Source organism: Lynx rufus, unplaced genomic scaffold, assembly GCF_022079265.1.
Source record: "Lynx rufus isolate CCGP_SWC_20201006 ecotype Redwood Valley unplaced genomic scaffold, mLynRuf1.p SCAF_6, whole genome shotgun sequence".
NCBI classification, from domain to species: Eukaryota; Metazoa; Chordata; class Mammalia; order Carnivora; family Felidae; genus Lynx; species Lynx rufus.
In genome coordinates this window covers 47,074,023-47,101,167 of record NW_025814878.1, presented here as the reverse complement: position 1 = coordinate 47,101,167, position 27,145 = coordinate 47,074,023, and the positions used below count along the sequence as shown (strand labels likewise).

The following is a 27,145-nucleotide window of genomic DNA, read 5'->3' as shown; positions in this document are numbered from 1 at the left end:
ACAAGGATTCCCTTTTCTCTGATTCCTGGCCAACACTTGTTACTTGTTGTCTTTTTGATAATAGCCATTCTGACAGATGTGAAGTGATATTTCATTGTGGTTTTGATTTGCATTCCCTGGTGATTAGTGATGTTGAGTATCTTTTCATGTGTCTCTTGGCCATCTGTATGCCTTCTTTGGAGAAGTTTCTCTTCAGGTCCTCTGCCCATTTTTTAATCAGTTTTTTTTTTTCAGTTTATTTATTTATTTATTTTTTTTTAATTTTTTTTTTTTAATTTTTTTTCAACATTTATTTATTTTTGGGACAGAGAGAGACAGAGCATGAACGGGGGAGGGGCAGAGAGAGAGGGAGACACAGAATCAGAAAGAGGCTCCAGGCTCTGAGCCATCAGCCCAGAGCCTGACGCGGGGCTCGAACTCCCGGACCGCGAGATCGTGACCTGGCTGAAGTCGGACGCTTAACCGACTGCGCCACCCAGGCGCCCCCAGTTTATTTATTTATTTTGAGAGATAGAGAACAAGTGGAGTAGGTGCAGAGAGAGAGATGGGGAAGGAGGGTGGAGAGAGAGAATCCCAAGCAGGCTCCACGCTGTCAGCACAGAGCCCAGTGCGGGGTTCAGACTCACAAACCATGAGATCATGACCTGAGCTGAGATCAAGAGTTGGGCACTTAACTGACTGAGCCACCCAGGTGCCCCGATTGTTTGTTTGTTTTTAATCAATTGTTTTGTTTTGTTTTTTTATATTGAACTGTGTGAGTTCTTTATATATTTTGAATATTATCCCCTTATTGGGTATATCATTTGCAGATATCTTCTCCCATTCAGTAGATTATCTTTTCATTTGTTGATGGTTTCCTTCACTGTGCAAAAGCTTTTTAGTTTGATGTAGTCCCATTTGTTTATTTTTACTTTTGTTGCCCTAGGTTGTTAGGAATTTTATTGTTGGTTTGTGTAGACAGATTGATGCTATATGGGCAACCCACCTGAGCCTCTTTCAGGCTCATTTAAAAAATTGTTCTGAAGCTTCACATATTAGCATGCTCTGAGCTTTGTCTTTAAGAAGTACCTTTGGTTTCCAACATAGCTGGTTACATCAGCAGTTGGAGGATGCCAATAAGGAAAGAAGAGATACCTAGATACTCCCTTCAGGTGTTAGGAAGAGCTTTATAATTATAACTGTCTGAAGGACCTTGATAAGCTCCTTCTAAATTTTTTTTTTTTTTTTTACATTTACTTTGGTAAGCTGAATTTTTTTGCTGAAGCTTGTTGAATTTAAATCCTTTTATAAGAGGGTGGGTGGCTCAGTCAGTTAAGTGGCCGGTGAAATGGTTAAGCTGCCGGTTAAATGTCCAACTCTTGATTTCACCCCAGGTCATAATCTCACAGTTGTGGGATTGAGCCCCATGTCAGGCTCTGTGCTGGGCATGGAGCCTGCTTGAGATTTTCTCCCTCCCTCTCCCCTGCCCCTCCCCCACTTGCGTGCATGTACTCTCTCTCTCCCCCAAAAGAAAAATAAATAAAATAAATCCTATTATAAGAAAGAAAGAGAAGATATGATACCTTCAGCAGTTAATAACAGATCTGTACACATGCATAAATACATACAGACAGGCACACATGTGTAATTTATAATTATTGTGTGTGTGTGTGTGTGTGTGTGTGTGTATGTGTGTGCATGCATGCATAGGGGAGAATCAGATCCTTCTCAAACAGATTTAAAAAAAAGAAAAGTTCACAAGGTAAAGACCACAAAGCCTACCATACTTGGAAAACATATGGAGGTGGTACCACACAGCATTATGATAGTGCTGTAAAGTAGTGGGACAGTTTCTTTCCCTGTCTGCTCACCACTGGAACAGGGGCATACGAGGGAGAACATTTTAGTTTATCAAGACTAGTGAGACAGCCTTCTAAGGTGATCCTTCTGAGGTTTAGAGTGAATAAGCTGTGTTTGGCTATAGCAGGAAGAAGACACTTGGCAAAAATTTTTGTTTTAATAACATTTTAAATAACATTAATAACTATTCACCTTTCCTGCAACCAAAGCAGTTAAACTTGGCAGAAGAACAAGTTGCAACTAAGTACTCTCAGTTTAACCCCTCTGCCATGCTTTGAATCCCATCCCTTCATGCTTTCCCTATAGCTTTCATTGCTGCACATAACCCGTTTCCCCCTCTCTACTGCTTCATTTCCATTAGCACGAAAGCACTCCTTGGTATTTTCCTTTTGACTTTTCCTTCCATCCTCAGTCCTGTGTCCTCCCTCCAGCTACAGTCCTTTTCCTTTGCATTCCTAAGCAAAACCTCTCTAGTTATCTGCCTGCCTGTTTCCTCTTGTATCCTGTTCTCTCTACCTGTTCCACTGGGCATCCTCCCTATCATGCCACTGAACCTGTGCTTTTCAGAATCACCAGGAGTCTCCATATTGCCAAGCCAATGGTCACTTTTCTGCCTTCATCTTATGGGGCCTGTCACCAGCTTTGATCACAGTTGACCATTCCCTCTTTCTTGAAACTCACCTGTGTAATATCTCACTCAGTCTCCCTATTGATGTCTCCTGCCCCATTTCTAAACCCTCTTCTTTTCTTTCTGCACTTTTACCTTAGGGGCATCTCATCCAGCTCTTAAGTACCATGCATTTGACACTCACCTTTGTATCTCTAACCTTTGACTTCTCTGTTGAGTCCCAGACTTGTTTATCTCAAAGCTGACCTGGCTAACATCTCTTCTTGAATGTTGTATGAGGTTTCTATAGGTTCTATAACAAATTACCATAAAATTAGTGCCTTAAAACAACACCCATTTATTATCTCATAGTTTCTGTGGGCCAGAAGTCTGGGCACAGAATTACTCAGCTGTGTTACCACCTAGGGTGTCACAAGGCTGAAGTAAAAATGAAGGTGATGAAGTCAAATGAAGCCAAGATTCAGTCAGTGTCGGGAACCTGGGCTCTTACCTGGAGGCTTCCAGGTTCATTCAGATTGATGGCAGAATCCCATGCAGTTAAAGGACTGAAGTCCCTGTGTCCTTGCTGGCCGTTGGCTGGGGTCATTCTCAGTTCCCAAAGGCTCCTTGCCTTCCTTGACTTGTGGCCTACTCCATCTTCAGAGCTAGCAACCATACACTGAATCCTTCTTGTGCTTCTAATCTTTCTGCCTTCCTTTCTACTCTCCTCTTCTGCCTTTGAAGGATTTTTGTGATTACAGTGGACCCACCCATGTACAATACAGGATAGTTGCCCTATCTTGAAGTCAATGATTAGTAACCTCAGTTACATCTGCAAAGTCCCCTTTGCCATGTGATATAAAATATTTATGTGTGTGACACTAGAGAGAAAAAGGTCTTGTGGGCCAGATTTCTTACTACCATGGATATCTTTTTAAAAATTATTTATTTATCATTTAAATTTTAGTTAACATACAGTGCAAATATTGGTTTCAGGAGTAGAATTCAGTGATTCATCACTTACATACAACACCCAGTGCTCATCCCAGCAAGTGCCCTCCTTAATACCCATCATCCGTCTAGCTCATCTCCCACTCACCTCCCTCCATCAACCCTCAGTTTGTTCTCTATCATTAAGAGTCTCTTGTGGTTTGTTTCCCCTCTCTCCTCTTTTTTCCCCCTTCCTATATGTTCATCTGTTTTGTTTCTTAAATTCCACATATAAGTGAAATCATATGGATTTGTCTTTCTTTGACTGACTTATTTCACTTCTCATAATACACTCTAGTTCCATCCACATTGTTGCAAATGGCAAGATTTCATTCTTTTTGATTGCCGAGTAATATTCCATCGTCTACATATACTGCATCTTCTTTATCCACTCATCATTTGATAGACATTTGTGTTCTCTCCATAGTTTGGCTATTGTTGATAATGCTGATATAAATATAAACATTGGGGTGCACGTACCCCTTTGAATATGTATTTTTATCCTGTGGGTAAATAACTAATAGTGCAATTGCTGGGTCATAAGGTAGTTCTACTTTTAATTTTTTGAGGAACCCCCATACTATTCTCTCTAGTAGCTGCACCAGTGTACATTCCCATCAACAGTACAAGAAGGTTTCCCTTTCTCCACATCCTCCCTAATACCTGTTGTTTCTTGTGTTGTTCATTTTAGCCATTCTGATAGGTGTCCGGTGGACTCTCATCATGGTTTTGATTTGTATTTCCCTGATGATGAACGATGTTGAGCATCTTTTCATGTGTCTGTTGGCCCTCTGGATGTCTTCTTTGGAAAAGTGTCTTTTCATGTTTTCTGCCCATTTCTTCATGGGATTATTTGTTTTGGGGGTGTGGAGTTTGATAAGTTCTTTATAGATTTTGGATACTAGCCCTTTATCCATACGTCATTTGCAAATATCTTCTCCCATTCTGTTGGTTGCCTTTTAGTTTCGTTGATTGTTTCCTTTGCTGTGCAGAACTTTTTATCTTGAGGAAGTCCTAATAGTTCATTTTTGCTTTGGTGTACCTTGCCTCTGGTGATGTGTCTTGTGAGAAGCTGGTGTGGCCGAGGTCAAAGAGGTTGCTGCAAATGTTCTCCTCTAGGAGTTTGATGGTTTCCTGTCTTACATTTAGGTCTTTCATCCATTTTGAATTTATTTTTGTGTATGTTGTAAGAAAGTGGTCCAGTTTCATTCTTTTGCAGGTCGCTGTCCAGTTTTCCCAGCACCATTTGCTGAAGAGACTGTTTTTTTTTTTTTTTTTCCATTGGAGATTCTTTCCTGCTTTGTTGAAAATTAGTTAACCATGTGTTTGTGCGTCCGTTTCTGGGTTCTGTATTCTGTTACATTGATCAATGTATGTGTTTTTGTGCCAGTACCAAAACTGTCTTGATGATTACAGCTTTGTAATACAGCTTAAAGTCCAGAATTGTGATGCCTCCCATTTTGGTTTTCTTTTTCAACATTACTTTGGCTATTTGGAGTCTTTTGTAGTTCCATACAAATTTTAGGATTGTTTGTTCTAGCTCTGTGAAAAATGCACTAACTACCATAAGTATCCAGTAAGAATCTCAAGTGATCATTTTTGAGACTGACTCAAATGTGTTTCTCCACTTGGTTTTTCCACTTCAGCACCCGTTGCTCAGTTCAGAAACCTAGGAATCATCCCCGATTCCTTTTATTTTCCTTACTTATCTCCCCCTCCCCCCCCACCCCAGCCCCATCTCTAGGCAACTCTCATCTCAACCTCCAGAATATATTGTAAATCCTTCTGCTGTGTTTCATCCTGACTGCTGCCATGCTGGTGCAAGCAGTCTGAACAACTGTTTTAGCTCCTGATCCACCTCCTGCCTCCCTGCTTCTGCCCCTGCTGTAAATAGCAGCCAGAGGGATCTTTTCAAAACTGAAGTCCGACAGTATCACTTCCCTCTTTAAAATAAAATAAAACTCTCTACTGTAACCTACGAGGCCTTTTGTGACCTGGTGCCTTTTGTCTCTAATTTGGCTGTTTCCCTGGTCCACTGCCCTCCACCCTCTCTGGCCTTCTCTTTATTCCCGGAGCTGCCCAGTTTGTTACCCCAGCAGGCCTTTGTGTCTGTTTGTTCTGCTTGAGCACAAAGCCCCCAGAGCTTTGTGTGACCACCTCTTTCTCATTTTTACAGTTCAAATGTTACTTCCTCAGACATTTCAGCCTCTACCCCTGCCCTGACTACCCAATCTAAGTGGCTCTGTCCCCTCCCTTCACTCCCATATTGCTCTCTTTCAGTGTCTTCATAGAACTTACATCCCTTGAATGTACCTTATACATTATTTACTTGTGTATATTTTTATTTGCCAATTGGAATGTGAACCCCACCTGGAGCCAGAGTAAGTATTATATATTACTGTTTCCCCGGTGTGGAACATACAGGTTCTTGGATGAGTGAATGAATGGTGGTTCTTTTTTTTTTAATTATGAAAGTAATTATAGAAAGTACAGAATAGCTCACAATAAAATCATATAATCTTTACCTTCCAAAGATAGCCACTTGTTCATATTTAGGAGAACATGACTCTTCCATACATGTAATATTTATATTCTGCATTTGCCCTTTTAGATAATGTGAATAATCTTTATGACCTTAAGTATTCTTCTACAACATGATTTTTAGCAGCCTTATGGCAGTCTATCATTTAGAAACATCGTAACTTAGTTGCTATTACTTTGCATTTAGTTTCCTTTTAAACATACACTCTTTTTTGGCATATTTTTGATGTTAGGAAAGTTCCAGAAGCATATCAGGTCAGAGACTATAGATATTTCAGGGAAAGTAGAATGTTCCTGTGAAAACTTTGGTAAGCTGAAATGGCATAAAGTGAAGAGTATCCCCCACTTTCCAGAAGTCTGAGTTACACCACTTTGCTTTTAGGAAAGTCCTACATTAGTACAGTAACAGCTATTTTCATAAAAGTTAAAATCCTCTTCAGATTTTTCTGTTAGCATTAACAGGCACTAATGTAGGTCTTTCCTAAGCCAAGAGGCATAATGCAAACTTCAGAAAGCAAGGAATATCTGTGTTGCCAAATTGCCTTAGAGAATGGATACCGTTGAGCAGTTAATGTTCCCTCAGCAGAGTATGGGAGTGCCCATTTTGATAACTATTTGCCACCTTAAATAGGTAAGAAATCGTATATTGTTTTAATTAACATTTGTTGGATACCTAGTAAAGTTGAATGTTAGTATGTTCATTGTCCATTTCTGTTTCTTTCGAAAATTGCATGTTTCTCTTTTTCTATTCCAGTGTTGATCTCTGTCTTTCTCACATTTAATTGGTATTTATTTCAATAAATAGTATGAAGTAGGGATCTAATTTTATTGTCCCCTCCCCTGCAATAATTAAACAGTGCTATTTATTGAATAACATTCCTTTCCATTACTGATTTCAGAGGCTACTTCATTACAAACTTAATTTAGTATTAGCATAATAAATATTCTAGTTCCAAAATAATTTTTTGCTAATTAAAAATAATTAAAAAGGATTGTTATATTCAAGCCTCATCTGTTTCATACATACATAATAAACTGGTTAGTGTTTAGCTGTTTGAGTGGAGTTTGAATGGGGTATTACTCTTTTTTCCTTTAAAGCATGATTGAGTACAAAAATAGGTAATCATTGTCCTCTTGTTATCTACAATTACAGAGAACCTACCTGTTTTAAGCCCTTATCCATATCCAAAGTATTACTGTCTTCCTGAGGGTGATTGTCTTATTTGCAGTCAAAAGTAGGCAGGAAAAGAACCTCAGGCTCATTAAACCGGCCTTGGAGTCCTTAGGGACCATGTACACCATGGATATATTTTAAGTTATAGCAACAGCAGCACATTCAACAAGTCTTCATTATGATCCTTTGAAGACATATCTTTTATTTGGTTATGTTTCTCACATCTCACATTTTATCATACTTGCTAAAAATTAAAGGAAGCAGCTATCCAGTTTAAAAAATGAAAGACTCCTTGAAAACGCAGCTGAAAAATGGAAAGCTTCTCTAGATAGTATTAAGATATTTTGAGGTCCTGCATGGTATGAGTTATTAAGTGCCATCAAGGCTATTCAAGAAGCATAAAGAATGTAATTACTATGAAAGCAGCTTGTTTACTTTTGTACTGTGGAAAGAGGGTGCAAATTGGGGCGGTAATGTCTGCATCATTTAATACTTGTTTTCTCTCAAAAGTGGCAAAAAGTCTCCAAATATATTCAGCATATGAACACATCCCTTTTATATATTACTTTTGGCCTGAAAGGTAAATGCTGCTTTAATGGAACACTTCCTGTCAAAATACTAGTAACGGGAATACATGTTTGATGTACCATATTTCATTTATTGCTTTTGCCGAAATGACCAAATAGTCCATGAGAACAGTGTTGCTAATTTCAGAAATATCTGTGTTCACTGTAGCTGTTGGAAGATTGATTTTATGGTAATGTTATCTTGTTTCAAAAGCAGCCCTTTCTACTGGGCTGTCTTTAGTTCTGTGCTCATTTTCAGAAAGAGGTTATTATTTATATTGTGGCTGCCTGCCCCAAACTTGAATATACAGGGCTCCGAGACAAGAATGGAAAGAAGGAAATGAGGGGAAAGAATGAAGGACGCCAGTGCAGAATGGGAAGGGTGCTTCATGAGACCCTTTCATGCTTATCATCATTTTTACCAAAATATAATTAGGAAAGGAAGGAAACACAATATATATGCATACATAAGTTAGTAATTTGGGGGTGGTTGAATAGTTAGAATGAGGCTGTTATCTATGTGCCCACTCTGCCTTCATTATCAAACACAGGAGGGAATGGGCCAGGCCCACAACTGAGGGGGACAGAAAATGTCGTAAACATTGTCGGTACTAAAGAAAGAGTAGATACCTTTTCAAGGATTAAAAGTGGAAACTGTGCAAACTAACTTGTTCAAAGTTGTGCAACAGAATATGGGTAGGAGTTGAGCCATCTTCTTTGTTTCTGACATCTCTCCTTGTCTTTGTAATAAAATGAAGATGTATTTGTTTCAGGTAGAATAATGAAGAGCGAAAATATGTTCTTATCCTAAAAATAAAATCACTGTGGTATTATGGCGGTTCTCAAAGATTTTTAAGAGTCTCTCAAAACTCAAGAAGCAGTTTGTGTTCCGTCTTCTCCATTATTATGAAAGGGATGGAACAAACATGAAGCATTTTGAAGCAAGGTTTTAATTCTGCTCAAAATCTTGGTGACTATTTTAGATTTGGGGTATGTGTATGACTTTTGGAGTATAAATACTGTTTTTTTCAAAGGTATGTGTTATGAAATCACAGTTGTACCCTTTATCCCCCTGAGAAAACATTCTCCTGAGTTGTATATCTCAGTAGCGGATTTCCTGAAATGCCTATTTTTGCTTTTTAGATGCTGATAGACAAGATTCCATTAATCTCTTCCTGGGAGTTTTTCATCCAACTGAAGGGAAACCTCATCTCTGGGAACTCCCAACAGATTTTTACTTGCATCATAAAAATACGATGAGACTTTTACCAACAAGAAGAAGGTATTTTTCGTCGTAGTATTTTATGTAAACTCAGATTTGATGTTACTTTGAATATAAGATACTTTCATTTTTGAGAAATAATCACATAGGCTAAAGTAGTCAGTCTTACTACATGTTTGCCATGAGGAATTCAGTATTGTTGGTGTCCTGATGGTAGCTTTGGGAACTTGTCATTAATAATTGGTGGTTTGCATTTTTCGTAAGATAGAAAGTTTCAGAACTTCATCATTGAATGTAAGTTGTAGCTCCACTAAAGCAAACCATCAACATTATTTCCAAGTGCTTCCTACAGATGGGGAACTCTGAAGAACCCTCACATGCAGGGAGTCTATCTTTGGTTTTCAAGTGAACATCACTTTGGAATTCCAGAGTTCGAATGTTCCAGTGCTCTTCCCTTCAGGAAGCATAACCAGCTCTTGGGTGATTCTGGTGAAGACAGGAAACCAGAATAGTGACTCTAGTGACAGATACTACTCTCATCACCCCTTTTACTCAGGGCTTTCTAGATTCATTAGCCATTTTGGGTTATTTTGATGACAGTTAAATTGATACTAATATTCTCAAAAGAAATGAAGTGTTTACCTGATGTGTTTTGATAGGACACTGTGTGGTGTGGCCTCAGGGTCAGGTTGACTCTCTGTCATCATGTGACCTACGATTAATTATTTAACTTCTCCCAGTCTCATTTTCCTCATCTGCAAATGTAAATGATGGGACATCCCTCACAGAGTCATTGTGAGGGTTTAATGAGAAGACTGTTCAGTGGTTGTGATTGAGGCGTCATGTACTAATATAGTCCATTTTGCCACATGAGCAAGACAATTCACACATATGAAGTTGGAGACTGGTGCATTCTGCTCAAGGGCCTACAATATCAAGTTCTCTCATCATGCCTTTCTCTTACAGCATCGGTTCAATATAGCTCTTACTTTGTGCAACAGTGCCTCCCAAACACTACAGGGGTCACTGCCAGTCTGTCTGTGTGACCAGACCACAAACAACTGGTGAATTAGCAAGTGCTGATGTTGCAGTTATTACCAAATTCAGTGTTGCTTCAGGAATGTTTAAAATATTAGGGATGTGTCAGAATTTCTGTTTCTCAGATTTGTTCCTGTAAGTGCATATTAGTGGAATAACCAACGTATTATTTGAGCTTACTTTCCCTATAAACGAAGCATTAAACTTACTATTAATAAATGATTGCCTCTGAATTTTTGCTGATAAACAAAAAAATTTGGAACTAATTGTGTTGATTTGGTGAGAGATGAGTGCAAATACCTGTATTTAGCTTTGGTGACGCAATTCACTATGGGTATATGTGGGTGATTTTCCGAATTTTATATTACCTTCAAGTATTAAAGCTTTTTTAAAAAATTTTTTAAATGTATTTAGTTTTGAGAGAGAGAGAGAGACAGAGCGCAAGCACAGGGAGAGGGAGAGAGAGAGAGGGAGAAACAGAATCTGAAGCAGGCTCCAGGCTCCAAGCTATTAGCACAGAGCCCAATGAGGGACTCAAACTCACGAACTGTGAGATCATGATCTGAGCCGAAGTCTGACACTTAACCAAGTGAGCCACCAGGCACCCCAAGTATTAAAGCTCTTTTTAAAAAATATTTATTTATTTTTGAGAGAGAGGGAGCACAAGAGGGTGACAGAAAGAGAGAGAGGAAGTCACAGAATCTGAAGCAGGCTCCAGGCTCCCAGCTATCAGTGCATAGCCCGACGGAGGGCTTGAACCCACAAACCCGAGAGATCATGGCCTGAGCCAAAGTCAGATGCTTACCGCTGACTGAGCCACCCAGGGGCCCCTCCAGTATTAAAGCGATTAACATACAACTTGGGAACAACCAACACTCAATTTTCTGCTGCAGAAATTAGCTAGTGTATAACAAGTGTACCTTAAACGACTTGCTCACCTCGAGTTACATAACTGATCACTAAGACAGACAGTGGTGGAGCTTATTTATGGCAACAAAGGAAGCTGCTGTTATATCCCCATTTTCTATTAAAAAAAAAAAAAGGAAACTGAGGTTGCAGAGAGAATGGAGAGAAATGTGTCTTGACTGAGATATTTAGCTAGTTAGATGATTCAGCAAGAATCATCTACAAGCCTGCCACTGAAAATAAAGTTTTATCACAGTAGATAACATGCCTCTCTCTGTTGGTTTGGTCTCCTGTTTTTGTGTTGTTGGGTTTTTTTTCCTCCAGAATGTCAAAATTCCAAAAATCAGGTAATGTTGTCAACAGTAAATACTGCTCAAAAACAGTACTTACAAAGTGTGTAAGGTAAATTTCACTGTTTTATTTTGGACTTTCTGTTGTCACCCACCTATACTGGTTATTTTGGTGACAGTTAAGTCAGTATCATAACTCTCAGATAAAAGGAACAGTTTAGCCGGAAGCAGTCAACTGGGTGAGAGTGTGGACTTCAGGGTCGGGTGGGGCCGATTTAGAATTTCTGCAAATGTGCGACCTTAGACCTCTTCCTTAAACTCTGGAAACCCTTTCTGCTCATCTGTCAAATGGAGGTGACCATGCACAACTCACAGGGTCATTCTGAGGGTTCGATGTGTGAGAACTCTTTGGTACTAGGTCTGACACAGAATAAACACGATTCTGAAGCTGTCAGGCTCTGGAGAGATGGCCTCCAGTTAAAACCTGTGATTGTGGGCAAGTTACATAACCGGTCTAAGACTCCATTGCCATTATGAGTGAAATAGAGATAATAGCACTGTCCTAACTTGTACATGTTTCTGAGCATCAGATGAAGTAATATAAATGCTTAGCACATAAATCAAATAGGTGTTAGTGCTGTTACTGTTCTTTAAAGGAGATTACATTCCCTAGTTGTAACATTTACTAAAAATCATACAGGATGACCATAAAATCTGGAAACTTAGATAATAATATTTTATCACTTATGATAATATAATATCAATAAACACTTTATATGTATTTGCTTGTTTTTCCAAACTTGGTGACTATCCTATATTTTACACTGTGTTTACCAATGAATTATTCTGATATATTTTTATTGAATGATAAAGGAAGGGAAAATAAACCTAGCTCTGACTAGAGTTCATCCAAATCAGGTTCTCTTGAGGTAACTACTTCTGTTATTCAAAGGGCTCACTTTCATTGATCTGCCTACAACCACTAAATGAAGCTTTGTTCTGCATTAGGTTAATAGGAGATATATCATCTAAGATGTTATTTATTGAATCAGTGTTTATCATGTCACCAAGATGTTTTTAGATATTAAACATTAATCACTTCATTGACTCAGAGTTGAGAGATTGCCCGGCTCTAGTCACTGTCTGATATGTGAGCTCCCTTGGTGTCGTCCCAGGAGAGGTCATCTGGCCTGTGCTTGACTAGTCCTGGTTTGTTATCTGGGATGTGTCTGGTTGAGGGGGCAGTTCTTTTCAGACAGTTCACAATTTTTTCTCCTATCACGCTGAGATCTGCTTCTCTGTAACTTTACGTACTAATCTAGTTCAGCCCCCTGAGACCTTAAGAACACGATTTCTTTATCCACTTTATAGCCTTTTAAAAACCTGAAGTTCACACCATCTCAATATCTCTTCTTCTCCAGGTTAAATAACCCCATTGTCTTCCGCTGTTCCTCACATACTGGGTTTTGAGCCTCTTTGGGATTCAGAATGCTCTCCTCTTATGGATTCCAGTCAACATCAATATTCTTTTTCTTTTTATTTTTTTTAATGTTTTATTTATTTTTGAGGCAGAGAGAGACAGAGTATGAGCAGGAGAGGGGCAGAGAGAGAGGGAGACACAGAATCTGAAGCAGGCTCCAGGCTCTGAGCTGTCAGCACAGAGCCCAACGCAGGGCTCAAACTCACAGACCGTGAGATCATGACCTGAGCCGAAGTCGGACACTCAACCGACTGAGCCACCCAGGTGCCCCAATATTCTTTTTAAATTGTGGTACCCAAACCTGGGTTCAGTAATGGTCAGAGTTTGATCTGATTTGTGCCAAATATTGTGGGACCATTGGAGCCATTGCTTCTCTTGTCTTGGATACTCTGTTTATTATCAAGTCTAAGATTGCATTAGCTGTTTTCAGCAATGCCATCATAATGTTGATTCTCTGAGCTTCCTGTCTGTTAGAACTCCCAAGTGTCTTTAACATGTCCTGATACCGTGCCTTATCTGTACCATTCTTGTATGCTCATTTGAGCATTCTTGGTCTTCTGTGCTTTGCCTGCTTCCAAAAAGGGGGGTTAAACGTGTATCCTTTTTATTAAGTATTACCTGTAGCTTTGTAGCTTCTTCATATTTGATCAGCTGGCCACCTTGATCCTGATAAAAATACTTGATGAAAAATATTGAGTAGAATAAGGTAGATGGCAGAGCTGTATGGGGCACCACCAGACAACTCCTTCTACCTTAACCTGATTTTGGTAGGACTTATTTAAATGGCTGTAACTTAATCTGTTGTCATCATTTAACTGTACTGTCCTCCTGCCCACATTTCTCTATCTTGTTCACAAAGATTGATTGCTTTGCTGAAGTCCATATAGGTATATTAATTCAGAGAGCTCCTAAGTTAGCTAGGGGAATTAAAAAAGAGTCTTTTTTTAGTCCCCCTCACCTTCCTATGTGAGCCTGTGGAATTGAGTACCCAATTCTAGGGACTGAAAAAGAGCAGAGCAACTGGCATATTAGGTATTTTATGCAAAGGAAGAAGTGGCACCAACTTGCAGTCTCCTGTCTTCTGATCCCTGGTCCCAAAGCAGGTTCTACCTTGCTGCAGGACTCTTCCTCTGAGTAAATGTACTTGGAGGTGGAGGTAACAGAGATCCTCCCTGTCCTGGGCTGAGTCCTCTCAGATGCTCTCATCTTCCATTTGTGTCAGCTCTTCTTCCCTGGGGCAGGTGTTTCTCATGGGCTTCTGTGCTGAGACCTACCTAGAGGAGCTGGACTTTTCAAAATCCAAAATACTTTTCAAAAGTATTAAGTTACTTTTATCTTGCTTAGGGAATTACAGTTTAATAATACTCAGAAAAAAATCCATGGCCTGTTTCAAGTTGCTAAAATAGGACTGTCTCTTAATTCTTTTCCTCCACGTGGTATGTTCTGGTTTTAAACATATTCTTTATAATGTTTACTGCTTTATCTTAGATAAGCTAATTGTGAGCATCATTCTTTAGGCAATTTCTTATATACTAGCTGATACCTTCTTTATTTTCCTCCTCTGTGAAGATTAAGTGATTACAAAATGGAATTTACACCTGTGTACACATGCATGTGCATGCATGCGTGTGCACACACACACCTTAATTAATCCATGCTTTCTCATTCTTCTGATCTGATAATCTGTTTCTCCTATGAGAAAAGAAAAGTAAATGAGATTAGATTGGTGTGGTTTGGATGTGGAGTCATAGAAGTTATCCTTTTATCCTTTTAGGTTATTCACATCTCTGTTTAATACTTGATTCTGTTATCTTGCTGAAATTGACATCACATTCTTTGATGTATAGTTTTTGTAATCTATTACCCTCTCACTTTTGAGCATCAAGACTACATTTGCTCATTTTTAGTATAAGTTCCGTTCTTCACTCTTCTTGAAAAGATTATTGATCCCATCTATAGACCAGGACACTTGAATGCTCTTAAGAGATCCTCCACTGCTTCCTTCCGTCTCTTGGGCTATACATGCTTCTCTCTTCTCTCGTTTTTCTCTTTCCAGCATGAAACTTACCATGTCTGTTGAAGATAGAAACAATGCTGGAATTAAGTAGCTTTACTTTTCTCTGTCATTATTTTCAACGTGGCATTTCTAAGACACAGAATGGTGTTTGACACAGTAGGTGCTTACTAAATGTTGAAAATAAATGTGAATTATCTGCAAGCAGCAGGCATAATTCTTTTTTGTTCTTTTCATGTTCAAAAACCTTGCTGTTCAAAAAGCAGCCTGAGGACCACCCCCTCTGGAATCACTGGGAACTTGTCACATCAATGCAGAATCTCAGGCACTGCCTACTGAATCAGAATGTGTCTTTTAACAGAATCTCCTTAAGTGTTCGTGTGTGCACTGATTTTTTTTTTGCTTTTTATTTTTGTTTTTTTAACATAATTTATTATCAAATTGGCTTCCATACAACACCCAGTGCTCATCCCAACAAGTGCCCTCCTCAATGCCCATCATCCACTTTCTCCTCTTTGCCCACCCCCCATGAACCCTCAGTTTGTTCTCTGTATTTAAGAGTCTGTTATGGTTCGCCTCCCTCCCTCTCTGTAACTTTTTTTTTTCCCCTTCCACTCCCCCATGGTCTTCTGTTAAGTTTCTCAGGATCTGCATATGAGTGAAAACATATGGTATCTGTCTTTCTCTGCCTGGCTTATTTCACTTAGCATAATACCCTCCAGTTCCATCCACGTTGCTGCAAATGGCAGGATTCCATTCTTTCTCATTGCCAAGTAGTATTCCATTGTATATATAAACTACATCTTCTTTATCCATTCATCAATTGATGGACATTTAGGCTCTTTCCATAATTTGGCTATTGTTGAAAGCGCTGCTATAAACATTGGGATACATGTGCCCCTGTGCATCAGCACTCCTGTAACCCCTCGGTAAATTCCTAGCAGTGCTATTGCTGGGTCATAGGGTAGTTCTATTTTTAAGTTTTTGAGGAATCTCCACACTGTTTTCCTGAGGAGCTGCACCAGTTCGCATTCCCACAGTGCAAGAGGGTTCCTGTTTCTCCACATTCTCGCCAGAATCTGTAGTCTCCTGATTTGTTCATTTTAGCCACTCTGACTGGTGTGAGGTGGTATCTCATTGTGGCTTTGATTTGTATTTCCCTGATGAGGATTGACATTGAGCATCTTTTCGTCTGTCTGTTGACCATCTGGATGTCTTCTTTAGAAAAGTATCTATTCATGTCTTCTGCCCATTTCTTCACTGGATTATTTGTTTTTCGGGTGTGGAGTTTGGTGAGTTCTTTATAGATTTTGGATACTAGCCCTTTATCTGATATGTCATTTGCAAATATGTCTTCCCATTCCATTGGTTGCCTTTTAGTTTTGTTGATTGTCTCCTTTGCAGTGCAGAAGCTTTTTATCTTGATGAGATCCCAATACTTCATTTTTGCTTTTAATTCTCTTGCCTTTGGAGATGTGTCAAGTAAGAAATTGCTGCGACTGAGGTCAGAGAAGTTGTTGCCTGCTTTCTCCCGTAGAATTTTGGTGATTTCCTGTCTCACATTCAGGTCCCTTCATCCATTTTGAGTTTATTTTTGTGTATGGTGTAAGAAAGTGGTCTAGTTTCATTCTTCTGCATGTTGCTGTCCAGTTTTCCCAGTCCTATTTGCTAGAGAGATTGTCTATTTTCCACTGGATACTCTTTCCTGCTTTGTCAAAGATTAGTTGGTCTTGTTTTTGTGGGTCCAGTTCTGGGTTCTCTTTTCTATTCCATTGGTCTGTGTGTCTGTTTTTGTATGCTCTGAATTTTGAGAAGCACTATTCTAAATTTTTTTTTTCAACGTTTATTTATTTTTGGGACAGAGAGAGACAGAGCATGAACGGGGGAGGGGCAGAGAGAGAGGGAGACACAGAATCGGAAACAGGCTCCAGGCTCCGAGCCGTCAGCCCAGAGCCCGACGCGGGGCTCGAACTCACGGACCGCGAGATCGTGACCTGGCTGAAGTCGGACGCTTAACCGACTGCGCCACCCAGGCGCCCCGAGAAGCACTATTCTAAAGCATAACTTCAGTCTCAAGCAAAACTTGAAGAGCCTTTCCTGTTATCATCTCACTTTCTGCACCCCCCCCACCCAGTTCATTAGGCATTATGTTCCTTTTTCCCATTATCCTTGGTTATATATTCTGCTTGCCATCTCTAGGAAAGTTCTCTCTGTTGCCTATTTCATTTAAATACCCCTATTCTTCATAATTGGGATTATTCAAGATTATAATGTCAGCATTTTATTTGTAGAAAGCTTTCATTTATTTAAAATTATCTTTTTAGCATTTTTGGTCATAGGCTTTTTTTTTAATAAATGTTTTGAAAATCTGTGTTTTTAATATATTTTGATATACTGTTTCACATTACTGTCCTTCCTAGTGCTCATGAACTTTGATATAGCATTTTCCCCCTGAAGACCCAATTTATCAGACTTTGATTATCAGAACATATCCAATGTTCAGAGAGAGGGCAGTTCAGGGTTTTGTTGTTGTTGTTGTTTTCAGATTCTCTGCTCACAGTAGATGAGTCTTCTGGCAGAAATCCAGATGATTGAAATTCCCTACCTTCCTCTAACTGGCCTCTGTAATCAAGTAGTGAATATTTATAGTTAAAGATTAACAGGGCCTATACTGTTTTCTAAGGGAACTTGTTCTTCAGGACTGTCCATTCACTGCATGATTTTGGTTAACTATTGCAATTAACTATACACAGACCCATACATGCAGAGCAGAGTGGAAGAAGTAATCTAATTCTCAGATAACCATGTGTAAGAGTCTTGGCTGTAGAACTTGGGTCAAGGTCCTGCTGCTCGCTGGCTTGCAGAGTAATGCGGGCAACAATCTGGGGAGAAGTAAACAGCAGCTCCGAGAGTCTGGCTTGGTATACCCAAATCTTTTTTAGCTAACAGTAGTTAAGTAACATCAGAGCACTTGACTCTCAGATGTGTTCATGGAATTTTTGTACATCAATGACATAGCTGAAATAAGAAGTTTGGGAAAGTAGTAGCCATGTTGGAGACCTACTATGCCCCAAGCTTTACAAACATGTTTTAAAAAGAAAAAAAAAAAAAAAAACTAACCTTAAAGTAGGAGGCAGCATCTTACTATAGACCTTCAACCCCTTTTATCCAATGAATTGTAGAAAACCAGTATTTACAATTGGTTCACCTTATTCTTTAATTTTTTTTTTTAATTTTATAGTTACACTTACTGGTGGACACCAGAGGTAATAAAACATTTACCGCTGCCTTATGATGAAGGTAGGTACACTGTTTCTCTTTTAGTTTTTATATAGTTTTTATACCAACGTATTCTGGAAATATTTCTAAATGAACTTGAAGCATTACATTATTTGCATATAATATTTCATTAAAAAGAAATTAATGACTACTCAGTTTTATGTTGCTGTTATTATAGGGGATTGTTAACATCTTAGATGACTTCCAGGGATTGTGTTATATTTCTTTTATTGTGTTTTACAGTTGTTAAGTATGTTCCTTAAATGTTTAATGGATATAATATATTAGTTTACCATTTTAAACTAGTACTTATTATGTTTCTAAATATTTGGGGGTAATGGGAAGGAGGTAAAGACCCATTCATAAGGAAAAATAAAAACTTTTCCTGTGTTTAAACAGTGAAAAAATATACAGATATGTATATAAAATTACATTTTAGTCACTAAAGTTTAAATTTCATTTTGTATATTTGTCAGAAAGGCAAGAAATTTTTTTTATTAAATGAATAACCTCAAATGTACAATACATTCAAATGATGTTTCCAAATTGAAATAATTTCCCAGTTTTAAATAGAGTGTAGCCCTCATTCTGTTACTGATTCCTCTGACCTTGAACAAGCCAGATTTCTCAGTTGTGAAAAGGCAGTAGGTAAGACTGACTGCCAGTCTGGAACATGCCAGTTGAGGATTCCATCTAGTCATGGTTAGGCATTCCAACTTTGATGGTAAAGGCCATGAACTAAGAAGATTGCAAATGATTTTTAGCTTTTAATAAATTATTAATTAATTTTTAAAAAGTATTTGTAACCTTGAAATTCTGGGAAAAATCATAATTCCTATTGCTAAGAAGATTTGTTGTTCCAGAAGAAAGGAAAGAACTATAGCAGTCTAACCTTGGCCTTAAACAAGATTTGAAATATAAATATGAAGGAAAATTTAGTGAAATAGCTGCACAATTTATATCTAGAAGGCAGAGGGTATTTATTTCAAAGCAAAACAGAATTCAAAGAGCTGAGTTGTTTGATTTCTGAAATAACTCCCTGCTCCCACCCTGACTTCCAGAGGCCTTCCTGCCCCCTTGGAGCTTATCACACTCGGCTCTGCACTGTATATTCTGTGCACATAGCTCATCTCTTTGTCAAGTGTCTGAGTGCTAGAGGCCGGAGCTGAACCTTGTTGGCTAGATGTAATCTAAAGACTTTAAGAGTAACAGGCATATCTCTCTTAGTTATCTGTGCCGCGAACTTAAAGAAGTTGATAGTGAAGAAATTCCACAAATATGAAGAAGAGATTGACATCCACAACGAGTTCTTTCGACCATACGAACTGAGTAGTTTTGATGATACCTTTTGCTTGGCTATGACAAGTTCAGCACGGTATGTTGTGAGTGCTCTGATACTGTAAAGATTTGGGAACTTTAGTTTTCCTAGTTTATATAGATAAGCCTTGCTTTGTCATAAGTCCATTCTGCAAGGCTGCTAGCAGGGATTGTACAGCCTCTGAATACCCCCTGTGATGAGTAGCCCACTACTTTAGGAGATAGTCCCTTCTAGTGTTAGATAACTGGAGTTAATTTCTTCCCTTTAGTAGGTTGAAATCTGCCTCCCATTGGTCTTAGTTTGTCATTTGGAGTAAACTCACTTTTTAAAATTGAACAGAAACTGAGAGCCAGCATAAATTAGTAGAATAAAGCATAGTCTTTGGTACTAGAAAAGCAAGGGTGTGAATTGTAGATCAGCCACTGCCTACCTGTGTGACCTTGAGAAAATTATCCAACTTATCTGAGTCTCAGCTTCTTCTTTTATGTAGATAGGGGCATGCGTATCACACACATATATACACATACATGCCAAATGCCTTAATGGAGTGACCAACCTAGGTGGGTGACTAATAAATGGTGGCTATCATTATTTTATTATTCTTATTAGGAATAGGACAAGTCTAGTTCCTCTTCTGTATGACAGCCTTCCAGATATTTGAAGAAGCAGTATTAATTTTTTTAGGGTAAATATCCTTCACTCTTTTCATAATTCACATGACATTGTTTTCAGACTCTTCATCTTGGTATGTCACTTTTGAATATACTTCATTTTTCTGTGTCTCTGTTAGAGTTTTGTGGGATCTTTAGAAAAGTGATAGGACTAGAGTAAGAAAATTAGGCAAAGCAAATAACTTCTTGATTATCATTTTTTATAATAAAGTTTACATTTGTGTATTTTACATTTTCTTCCAATGTGATATATGTATGCCTATACTTAATGTACATGTAGAAACATATCCTGTGGTTTTGTTTCCTAGAAACCACTCCATATTTTGCTTTAGTTTCAGATGGAAAGTTGAGAATATTTACTTGGTTGATTTTGAGTGAAACTTATTAAAAGTTTAGAAGTTTTAACTGTGAGGTCATTGTTATTTCCAGAATATTTCAACTCAGCAAAGGATGAATGATGTTATGCATATGTGTATATATTGTATAGTTGATTATTTACTTGCATGAGTTATGTTTTATAAAGTTCCTGTAATAACTGAATTAGAGAATACTGAACCATTGCAATTCAGGTTTAGGTTCCTGGCAAGCCTCTGGTCACAACATTTTCATTAACCAGTCAATACATAACCATGTTGTATGTTTCTGTTTAAAGATGCCTTACGTAAGATATATTGTTGATTCATTAACATTGAACTCACAGCAAAGAGCACTATAACTCCTACCTGAACAAAGCTTCTCCAACACACGTATTTTCTTCCCAACACACAGCTTTCTTGTGCTTAGAAACACTAGAGAGCTTCAGCACTATGCTTGGGGTCATTTGAGACAACAAGGTCACCACCAAACAGCACAAAAAGGTGCAAAACATGGCAGTACATAGACTGTAAAAAGGACACTTGTTTATAGCATGACAGCTATAAACAAGGCAGAGTGCCGCCTTGTTCTCCATCAGCTGGGAACGTGAGCATTGGGTTACTCTAATTTTCCACTGTTCTGTGCATGCACATGTCCACAAGTGATCACAAAAGCTCTGAGTATTGGTTTTGGGGTTATGAATAAACTTTAGTGAGCAAGCAAATTCTCAAATAAGGAGTCCACAAATAATGAGGATCGACTATATATGTTCAAAAATAAAGAAAAATTAAACCACTTACAATTTAAAAAAAAATGTTTATTTATTGAGAGAGAGAGAGAGAGCACTCGGGGGAGGGGGGGGCAGAGAGAGAGGGAGAGAGAGAATCCCAAGCTGGCTCCACACTGTCAGTGCAGAGCCCGGCGTGGGACTCAGTCTCACGACTGTGAGATCGTGATTGGAGCCGAGATCAACAGTTGGACACTTAACTGACTGAGCCACCCAGGTGTCCCTAAACCACTTACTTTTTTTTTTCAAATGTTTATTGATTTATTTTGAGAGAGAGAGTGTGTGCGTCTGTACCTGCACACACATGAGCCAGGGAGGGAGAAAGAGAGGGAGACAGAGAGATAGAGAGAATCGCAAGCAGGCTCCGTTCTATAAGTGCAGAGCCCGACACGGACCTCAGTCTCATGAAGCATGAGATCATGACCTGAGCCGAAATCCAGAGTCAGATGCTTAACTGACTGAGCCACCCAGGTGCCCCTAAACCACTTATATATTTAAAACAATATTTACAAACTGTCAAATAGGCATTTTGGGTCAAATTCAATATTATTTTGTTTTCCTTCCAAAAATGTAATGGCTGCACTTGGAGCAGAATCCTTGCTGGAGCCCTAAGTCTCATCAGCATGAATCATGCACCTCTTGCCTTTTTGGCTTCTCTGAGGAGTTTGGTCTGGTTTCAGCAGTAATGGTGAGGTAGGCCTTGCACAGTGCCAGAGTAGCTTCAGCTTATCTTAGGATGTGGTGAACAAAAAGTTTCTATTTCAAGTGTTCCAATAGTGTTTTAATGAATTAACCCCAGCCTAATGAGGTAGATGCTGATACTTGAATGGATACTGCTGTGGTTTTGAACATTATGTCGGCATCCCTAGGTGGGATAGTGTAATAAAAACATTGTCCATAAAACTGAGTGGCTTAGTGTTTTGCCATGGGTTTTTATGAGTTTAATTTTACCTCAAAAGTAATTGTGATGTATAAACAAAGTGTATACACCTTAGCAGTAATTTAGATATCAACTCTGTTCCAGTAGAGAAAAATCTTAAATTCAAAACCATTGGGTCCCGGGGCGCCTGGGTGGCGCAGTCGGTTAAGCGTCCGACTTCAGCCAGGTCACGATCTCACGGTCCGTGGGTTCGAGCCCCGCGTCGGGCTCTGGGCTGATGGCTCAGAGCCTGGAGCCTGTTTCCGATGCTGTGTCTCCCTCTCTCTCTGCCCCTCCCCCGTTCATGCTGTGTCTCTCTCTGTCCCAAAAATAAATAAACGTTGAAAAAAAAAATTTTTCAAAACCATTGGGTCCCATAATCATGAAGAAAATTCACAGTGAAGACTGATAACATTGAAGTTACCTGGTGCCATTAATTCATGGGATTTTATGGCCTTTTGATCACCTGAGCTCCCCTGAACATTTGGCTCAGAATATATGTAGCTCTGAGGGCTAAGAAGGAATAGTGTAAGAATGTGAATTGAATGGAAACCAGGATGGACAGTGATTCATATGGAATTTCTTTCCCCTCTCTCCAGTGACTTTATGCCTAAGACCGTTGGCATTGATCCAAGTCCATTTACAGTGCGTAAACCAGATGAAACAGGAAAATCAGTATTGGGGTAAGATTTGCATATAGAATGAAATTTTAAAGATTTATGTAAAATAATATGGCACTTGCAGTATAATTTACACCAAAAAGAATAACTTCAAGTCACATCGTTTGGAGCACATTCCATTTATTGCATCTCTACAGGTAGTTTATTCATAGCACTGGGATTACTAAAGAATTCAACATTGAAAGAATTTGTAGGAGTTTCAGCAACATGGTGCATTTTATTATTTTAAATTAGGAATATCACAGGTGGCATAGGCACAGGTAACAGATATTATGTGTTATGTCCTATAAATAACTCAGTGTCCTCTGTTTCCCACGACATAAAATACTTAGGTAAAAATTTCTATTCGTTTTCTTGTATTTTTGTTGGCATCCCAAGGAACCATTAAAGCAAATATGTTCAGGTAGAGAAATTAATACATATTCTGTGTATTACTGTACCATTGTTCTGGGGAAGACTATTTATTTACATCTTCATGCTTAGAAACTGGAGTGAAATGTGATGTGTTCTAGCATAAGAATCTGTTACTACTGCCACTGACCTGAATAACCCCAGTGATAAGATTTTTTCTAGACTCTGACCAGAAACCCTGGCCAGACTGTAGATACTGAGTCCTAATTGTATTTGGGAGTGTGAATGGGATCCTGGTTGGATTTTAGCTACGTGTGGTTTATGCAGTGGGATATATATTACTACTTCCTGATACACCATTTCTGTGGCTTAAATATGTGGTCTTAAATTGCTGTATGCTAAGCCTTAGACTAGAAACTAAGGAATTTAAAAGAAATGTCCTCAGGAGTCAGGATTCAAGAAGTTCCTGGAACAAATACGTAAATGACCAGCTACATTACTGCATAGCACAGAAATACCATTGACTTTTAATTTTTACTTGGCAGAAGGTCAGAAACTAGTTTATTTTCTATAACATGTAACCCATGGTCAGATAGTATTTCCTTTTCTTTTCCTAAAACATTTCCAAATATTACGATATTTTAAGTGAAATATTAAGTATTTTTCATTAGAGCCAAAAATATTACAATAAAATATTATCTGAGTTAAAAAAAAATAGTATTCTTACCACTCTCATGTTTGGAACTGAAAGTAAATGCTTTCATAATTCTGAGTTTTTGGGGGTTTTTTTTCCATCTACTCCCTACTATTAGAAGGAATGTCTAGCAAATATAGTTATTTACTAACAATACAAAGACTAAAATTTAGTTTGTGTTCATCAGTTGCTCATTACTATGGTACAAATCATCGGCTGGTGCTATGATTGATAAAAATCATATAAGGGAAGGAAATTTACATGGATTTGGCTATTGACCTTTTCTTGAAGCTTTTACAGGTTACAGATAACATTACTAATATCCCACACTTATGGTTTTCTATTACTGTACCACAAATTTTGAAAGTGTTGGTTTCAGTTACCAAAGGAAGGCACAGTAACCAAGTGGTGAGAAGACTTTTCTGCACTGGTTTACACCCACTTACTGGTTTATTTTCTGAATTTATAACAGGGCTTAACTTCATAGAAGGTCAGTACATGTACGTGGTAAAATGCTAAGGTTTTCTCTTAATCACAACTTGAATCCAAAAACTGGTTTTTCACAGCCATTTTCTTGTGCTTCTCTAGCACTAGGATTTTGGACAGTCATGCATAGTGAGTGTCAAAGGATCGATTTAAAGATGCTTTATGTCAATATTCATCTTTTTAAAGGAACAAAAGCAATAGAGAAGAAGCTGTGTTACAGCGGAAAACAGCAGCCAGTGCCCCGCCACCCCCCAGCGAGGAGGCTGTGTCCAGCAGCTCTGAGGATGACTCTGGGACCGACCGGGAAGAAGAGGGCTCTGTGTCTCAGCGCTCCACTCCAGTGAAGATGACCGACACGGGAGACAGTACCAAAGTGACTGAGGTGTGCAAGAGATGAGCTTGTGTGGTCCGGCATTAGGCTCTAGAGAATGATCTCCAAAATTCTATTTTCTGTTAAAAGACTTAGAGTCAGAAAAGGCCACATGCACACCATTCTAATATGTGGTGTTTGAGGCACTTCCAGAGATGAATATTATTGAAGTATAGTTGACATACAATGTTTATTAACTTTAGGTATACAATATAATGATTTCACAATTCTGCACTTTATGCAGTGTTCACCATGGTAAGTGTAGTCACCATCTGTAACCATACGACAATATTATTGACTGTATTCCCTGTGCTGTACTTTTCATCTCTGTGAGTTATTTGTTTTATAACTGGAAGTTTGTATCCCTTAATCTCCTTTACTATTTCTCATGTATTTCTATTACTCATGCCCCTACACTTTCTCCTCTGGCAAGCTCCAGTTTGTTTTCTGTATTTATGAGTCTGTTTCTGTTTACTTGTTTGTTAGATTCCACATATAAGTGAAATCATATGTTATTTCTCTTTCTCTGTCTGACATATTTCACTTTGTATAATACCCTTGAAATCCATCCATGTTGTTGAAAATGCCAGAAATCTCATTCTGATATTCCACTGTGTGTGTGTGTGTGTGTGTGTGTGTGTGTGTGTGTGTGTGTATACATACATACATATACATACTACATCTTTCATATCCATATATCTATTGATGGACACTTAGGTTGCTTCCTGTCTTGGCTATTGTAAATAATACTGCAGTAAACATAGGAGTGCATATATATCTTTTGAATTTGAATTGTTTTGGGGTTTTTATTAGGTAAATATTCAGTAGTGGAATTACTGTATCATATGGCATTTCTATTTTTGATTTTTTGAGGAACTCCATACTGTACAATTTACATTCCCACCAGCAGGGTATGATGGTTCCCTTTTCTCCACATCCTCACCAACACTTGTTATTTCTTGTCTTTTTGTTACTAGCCATTCTGACTGGTGTGAGGTGATATTATGGTTTAGGTATGCATTTCCCTGATGCTGAGTGATGAGTGACGTTGAGCATCTTTTCATGTGTCTGTTGGCCATCTGGATGTCTTCTTTAGAAGAATGTCTATTAAGGTCCTCTGCTCATCTTTTAATTGACTCGTTTGTTTTTTGGGTGTTGTAGATGTTCTTTACATATTTTGGATATTAACCTGTTGTTGGATATATCTTCTCTTATTCAGCAAGTTGCCTTTTCATTTTGTTGATGGTTTCCTTTGCTGTGCAAAAGGTTTTTATTTTGGTGGAGTCCCAATAGTCTATTTCTGCTTTTGTTTCTCTTGTCTGAGGGGACCTATCCATAAATATGTTGCTAAGGCTGATGCCTAAGAGATTACTGCCTGTGTTTTCTTTTAGGAGTTTTATGCGTTCAGGTCTCACATTTTGGTAATTAAGGGATGAATACATTTAGCATAGATGTTATTGAAATGGTTTCATTGTGAAATCGGTATTTTTACTCCCATGTATAATAGCAAATTTCTTATCACTTCGGAATTTTTTAAGAGAATCCGGTCTTATTTTGAGCAGCACATCCACTTGAGGTCCATTCATTTCCTCACTCAGCACATTGCTAGAATGTAGGGTTTGGACCTGAGCCTCACAATCTTTGCCTAGCCCTAGTGGGAAATTCACCTGCTCAATTTGACATTACCAATACAAGGGAATATAAGGGAAAGTAAACTACAAAAGAACCAAATCTAGCTTTAGGGACATGCAATTTCCAAAAATAGCCAAAAGTCGTAGAGATAGATACGGCAAATAAAGTGTGATAAGAACTGAATTCATTATTCCGGGAGTTGGCAAACTACAGCCAACTGTCAAAATCCAGTGCACTGCCTGTTTTTGTGAATAAAGTTTGATTAGAACCCAGCCACGTGTGTTTGTTTGCATGTTGTGTCTGGCGGCCTTTGTACTGTGCAGCAGAATTGGGTAGTTGCAGCAGAGTGCCGTGACCCAAAGAACCTAAAATATTTACCATCTGGCCCTTTGCAGAAAAAGTTTTCTAATTCCTGCATTATACCAAAGAAACTAGTAATTATTTAATAGCTTTTGACCCTAAAACAAAGTTATTTTTAGTGAACTGAAATCAGATTTTTAAAAAACCATTAACTGAGAAGTTTAATGAATAGATTGAAGAAATACTGTGATTACTTTTGTGGAAAATCTCACAGGTTCATTTTCTTTACCTTTGGAAATAATTATTATGCTAGATGTCTAAAAATTCTGCCTTGTTCCTTGTCATTTTTAACCCCAGAATGTGGTCCAGCCCATGAAAGAAGTATATGGAATTAACCTCTCAGATGGTCTCTCAGAAGAAGATCTCTCCATTTATTCAAGGTAAACTACTTTCATGTAGAAATTAAGAAAATATGCAAATGTATTATTACAATAACTTATATCTATTCTAACTTCTAATAAATGAAATTGGTGGGTGGCTCAGTCAGTTGAGCGTCTGACTTCAGCTCAGGTCACTATCTCGCAGTTCATGAGTTCGAGTTCCGCATCAGGCTGTGTGCTGATGGCTCGGAGCCTGG

General features: G+C 38.4%; 1 protein-coding gene across 5 annotated transcripts in view; it reads left to right on the top strand.

The window, feature by feature from the left end:
• The window catches only part of FIG4 (FIG4 phosphoinositide 5-phosphatase), a 134,124-nt gene that overhangs the window by 59,773 nt on the left and 47,206 nt on the right, over window positions 1-27,145 (top strand). For 4 of the 5 annotated variants that reach the window (XM_047101313.1, XM_047101316.1, XM_047101315.1 and 1 more), the window contains 6 exons: window positions 8,861-8,999; window positions 17,909-17,967; window positions 19,174-19,321; window positions 22,595-22,678; window positions 24,393-24,588; window positions 26,866-26,948. In XM_047101313.1, the coding sequence (XP_046957269.1) occupies window positions 8,861-8,999; window positions 17,909-17,967; window positions 19,174-19,321; window positions 22,595-22,678; window positions 24,393-24,588; window positions 26,866-26,948 (709 nt within the window). Of the gene's footprint in view, window positions 1-8,860; window positions 9,000-17,908; window positions 17,968-19,173; window positions 19,322-22,594; window positions 22,679-24,392; window positions 24,589-26,865; window positions 26,949-27,145 lie in introns of those variants that run through there. The other variant, XM_047101317.1, reaches the window with a different exon arrangement.